The following is a 5000-nucleotide window of genomic DNA, read 5'->3' as shown; positions in this document are numbered from 1 at the left end:
ATACTCCAGGGACATTGTTGTCTACCCTGCAGTAGGCTGTGATACTCAGGGCCATTGTTGTCTACCCTGCAGTAGGCTGTGATACTCAGGGCCATTGTTTCCGAGCCCTGCAGTAGGCTGTGATACTCAGGGCCATTGTTGTCTACCCTGCAGTAGGCTGTGATACTCAGGGACATTGTTGTCTACCCTGCAGTAGGCTGTGATACTCAGGGACATTGTTGCCGAGCCCTGCAGTAGGCTGTGATACTCCAGGGACATTGTTGTCTAACCTGCAGTAGGCTGTGATACTCCAGGGACATTGTTGTCTACCCTGCAGTAGGCTGTGATACTCCAGGGACATTGTTGTCTACCCTGCAGTAGGCTGTGATACTCAGGGACATTGTTGTCTACCCTGCAGTAGGCTGTGATACTCCAGGGACGTTGTTGTCTGCCCTGCAGTAGTCTGTGATACTCCAGGGACATTGCTGTCTACCCTGCAGTAGGCTGTGATACTCAGGGACATTGTTGCAGAGCCCTGCAGTAGGCTGAGATACTCAGGGACATTGTTGCCGAGCCCTGCAGTAGGCTGTGATACTCCAGGGACATTGTTGCAGAGCCCTGCAGTAGGCTGTGATACTCAGGGACATTGTTGTCTACCCTGCAGTAGGCTGTGATACTCAGGGACATTGTTGTCTTTCCTGTAGTAGGCTGTGATACTCAGGGACATTGTTGTCTACCCTGCAGTAGGCTGTGATACTCAGGGACATTGTTGCCGAGCCCTGCAGTAGGCTGTGATACTCAGGGACATTGTTGCCGAGCCCTGCAGTAGGCTGTGATACTCCAGGGACATTGTTGTCTACCCTGCAGTAGGCTGTGATACTCAGGGACATTGTTGCCGAGCCCTGCAGTAGGCTGTGATACTCAGGGACATTGTTGTCTACCCTGCAGTAGGCTGTGATACTCCAGGGACATTGTTGTCTACCCTGCAGTAGGCTGTGATACTCAGGGACATTGTTGCCGAGCCCTGCAGTAGGCTGTGATACTCAGGGACATTGTTGTCTACCCTGCAGTAGGCTGTGATACTCAGGGACATTGTTGTCGAGCCCTGCAGTAGGCTGTGATACTCAGGGACATTGTTGCCGAGCCCTGCAGTAGGCTGTGATACTCAGGGACATTGTTGCCGAGCCCTGCAGTAGGCTGTGATACTCAGGGACATTGTTGTCTACCCTGCAGTAGGCTGTGATACTCAGGGACATTGTTGTCTTTCCTGTAGTAGGCTGTGATACTCAGGGACATTGTTGCCGAGCCCTGCAGTAAGCTGTGATACTCAGGGACATTGTTGTCTACCCTGCAGTAGGCTGTGATACTCAGGGACGTTGTTGTCTGCCCTGCAGTAGTCTGTGATACTCCAGGGACATTGCTGTCTACCCTGCAGTAGGCTGTGATACTCCAGGGACATTGTTGCAGAGCCCTGCAGTAGCCTGTGATACTCAGGGACATTGTTGTCTACCCTGCAGTAGGCTGTGATACTCAGGGACATTGTTGTCTACCCTGCAGTAGGCTGTGATACTCAGGGACATTGTTGTCTACCCTGCAGTAGGCTGTGATACTCAGGGACATTGTTGTCTACCCTGCAGTAGGCTGTGATACTCAGGGACATTGCTGTCTACCCTGCAGTAGGCTGTGATACTCCAGCGACATTGTTGTCTACCCTGCAGTAGGCTGTGATACTCAGGGACATTGTTGCTGAGCCCTGCAGTAGGCTGTGATACTCCAGCGACATTGTTGTCTACCCTGCAGTAGGCTGTGATACTCAGGGACATTGTTGCCGAGCCCTGCAGTAGGCTGTGATACTCCAGGGACATTGTTGTCTACCCTGCAGTAGGCTGTGATACTCAGGGACATTGTTGTCTTCCCTGTAGTAGGCTGTGATACTCAGGGACATTGTTGCCGAGCCCTGCAGTAGGCTGTGATACTCAGGGACATTGTTGTCTACCCTGCAGTAGGCTGTGATACTCAGGGACATTGTTGCTGAGCCCTGCAGTAGGCTGTGATACTCAGGGACATTGTTGTCTACCCTGCAGTAGGCTGTGATACTCAGGGACATTGTTGCCGAGCCCTGCAGTAGGCTGTGATACTCAGGGACATTGTTGTCTACCCTGCAGTAGGCTGTGATACTCAGGGACATTGTTGTCTACCCTGCAGTAGGCTGTGATACTCAGGGACATTGTTGCCGAGCCCTGCAGTAAGCTGTGATACTCAGGGACATTGTTGTCTACCCTGCAGTAGGCTGTGATACTCAGGGACGTTGTTGTCTGCCCTGCAGTAGTCTGTGATACTCCAGGGACATTGCTGTCTACCCTGCAGTAGGCTGTGATACTCCAGGGACATTGTTGCAGAGCCCTGCAGTAGGCTGTGATACTCAGGGACATTGTTGTCTACCCTGCAGTAGGCTGTGATACTCAGGGACATTGTTGTCTACCCTGCAGTAGGCTGTGATACTCAGGGACATTGTTGTCTACCCTGCAGTAGGCTGTGATACTCAGGGACATTGTTGTCTACCCTGCAGTAGGCTGTGATACTCAGGGACATTGCTGTCTACCCTGCAGTAGGCTGTGATACTCAGGGACATTTTTGTCTACCCTGCAGTAGGCTGTGATACTCAGGGACATTGTTGCCGAGCCCTGCAGTAGGCTGTGATACTCCAGCGACATTGTTGTCTACCCTGCAGTAGGCTGTGATACTCAGGGACATTGTTGCCGAGCCCTGCAGTAGGCTGTGATACTCCAGGGACATTGTTGTCTACCCTGCAGTAGGCTGTGATACTCCAGGGACATTGTTGTCTACCCTGCAGTAGGCTGTGATACTCAGGGACATTGTTGCCGAGCCCTGCAGTAGGCTGTGATACTCCAGGGACATTGTTGTCTACCCTGCAGTAGGCTGTGATACTCAGGGACATTGTTGCCGAGCCCTGCAGTAGGCTGTGATACTCCAGGGACATTGTTGTCTACCCTGCAGTAGGCTGTGATACTCAGGGACATTGTTGCCGAGCCCTGCAGTAGGCTGTGATACTCAGGGACATTGTTGTCTACCCTGCAGTAGGCTGTGATACTCAGGGACATTGTTGTCTACCCTGCAGTAGGCTGTGATACTCAGGGACATTGTTGCCGAGCCCTGCAGTAGGCTGTGATACTCAGGGACATTGTTGTCTACCCTGCAGTAGGCTGTGATACTCAGGGACATTGTTGCCGAGCCCTGCAGTAGGCTGTGATACTCAGGGACATTGTTGCCGAGCCCTGCAGTAGGCTGTGATACTCAGGGACATTGTTGTCTACCCTGCAGTAGGCTGTGATACTCAGGGACATTGTTGTCTTTCCTGTAGTAGGCTGTGATACTCAGGGACATTGTTGTCTACCCTGCAGTAGGCTGTGATACTCAGGGACATTGTTGTCTTTCCTGTAGTAGGCTGTGATACTCAGGGACATTGTTGCCGAGCCCTGCAGTAGGCTGTCTGTTTACTTGAAAAGCTTCCGGCAGTGAGAAGACATCCTGGTTTTTAAGGTTGTTGATGGCATGGTGCACCAGACCTGAGTTAAGAGGAACAGTGGGGAGGCTGGGAGAGTAACAGACAGACAGGGATGCCGCTCCTTGTTGTCCTGAGGGAGAGAAGGCTAGAAGGCAGATTTGTAATGTATTTAGACACACGGTGTGTACAAATTGTGGATTATTCTCTTGCTAGTCAACATCTTTATCCTCGGGGTAAAAATGGCTGTATCAAAACGTCAATAATACAAGTGACAGACAATCTTCTACAGGTTAAATACAGAGACCAGATATTCTCTCTCTCTCTCTCCTCAGGGACCCCAACAAGCCTGTTCCTCAGGACACTAAGTTCATCCACACCAAGGCTAACCGCTTCGAGGAGGTAGCCTGGTCTAAGTACAACCCCCAGGATCAGCTGTACCTCCATATCGGCCTGAAGCCCCGCGTCAGGGACCACTACCGAGCCACCAAGGTGGCCTTCTGGAAACACCTGGTGCCCCATCTGTATAACCTCCACGACATGTTCCACTACACCTCTACCACCACCAAGGTACTGCTACATCTCTTTAACTCTCACCTGTATAACCTCCACGACATGTTCCACTACACCTCTACCACCACCAAGGTACTGCTACATCTCTTTAACTCACACCTGTATAACCTCCACGACATGTTCCACTACACCTCTACCACCACCAAGGTACTGCTACATCTCTTTAACTCACACCGGTACAACCTCCACGACATGTTCCACTACACCTCTACCACCACCAAGGTACTGCTACATCTCTTTAACTCACACCTGTATAACCTCCACGACATGTTCCACTACACCTCTACCACCACCAAGGTACTGCTACATCTCTTTAACTCACACCTGTATAACCTCCATGACATGTTCCACTACACCTCTACCACCACCAAGGTACTGCTACATCTCTTTAACTCACACCTGTATAACCTCCATGACATGTTCCACTACACCTCTACCACCACCAAGGTACTGCTACATCTCTTTAACTCTCACCTGTATAACCTCCACGACATGTTCCACTACACCTCTACCACCACCAAGGTACTGCTACATCTCTTTAACTCACACCTGTACAACCTCCACGACATGTTCCACTACACCTCTACCACCACCAAGGTACTGCTACATCTCTTTAACTCACACCTGTATAACCTCCACGACATGTTCCACTACACCTCTACCACCACCAAGGTACTGCTACATCTCTTTAACTCACACCTGTACAACCTCCACGACATGTTCCACTACACCTCTACCACCACCAAGGTACTGCTACATCTCTTTAACTCACACCTGTATAACCTCCACGACATGTTCCACTACACCTCTACCACCACCAAGGTACTGCTACATCTCTTTAACTCACACCTGTATAACCTCCACGACATGTTCCACTACACCTCTACCACCACCAAGGTACTGCTACATCTCTTTAACTCTCACC

At 50.8% G+C, this 5000-nt stretch overlaps 1 protein-coding gene across 4 annotated transcripts in view; it reads left to right on the top strand.

Moving 5' to 3' along the window:
* Positions 1–5000, top strand: part of LOC118380696 (neuroligin-3-like) — a 470695-nt gene that overhangs the window by 462661 nt on the left and 3034 nt on the right. For all 4 annotated transcript variants that reach the window (XR_008132107.1, XM_052516121.1, XM_052516117.1 and 1 more), the window contains one exon: positions 3838–4072. Coding sequence is in view for 3 of the 4 variants with exons in the window: in XM_052516121.1 (XP_052372081.1) it covers positions 3838–4072 (235 nt within the window). In the remaining variant the exon portion in view is untranslated. The remainder of the gene's footprint in view (positions 1–3837; positions 4073–5000) is intronic.

Source organism: Oncorhynchus keta, chromosome 4, assembly GCF_023373465.1.
Source record: "Oncorhynchus keta strain PuntledgeMale-10-30-2019 chromosome 4, Oket_V2, whole genome shotgun sequence".
Lineage (NCBI taxonomy): Eukaryota > Metazoa > Chordata > Actinopteri > Salmoniformes > Salmonidae > Oncorhynchus > Oncorhynchus keta.
This window is presented reverse-complemented; position numbering and strand designations above follow the sequence as displayed.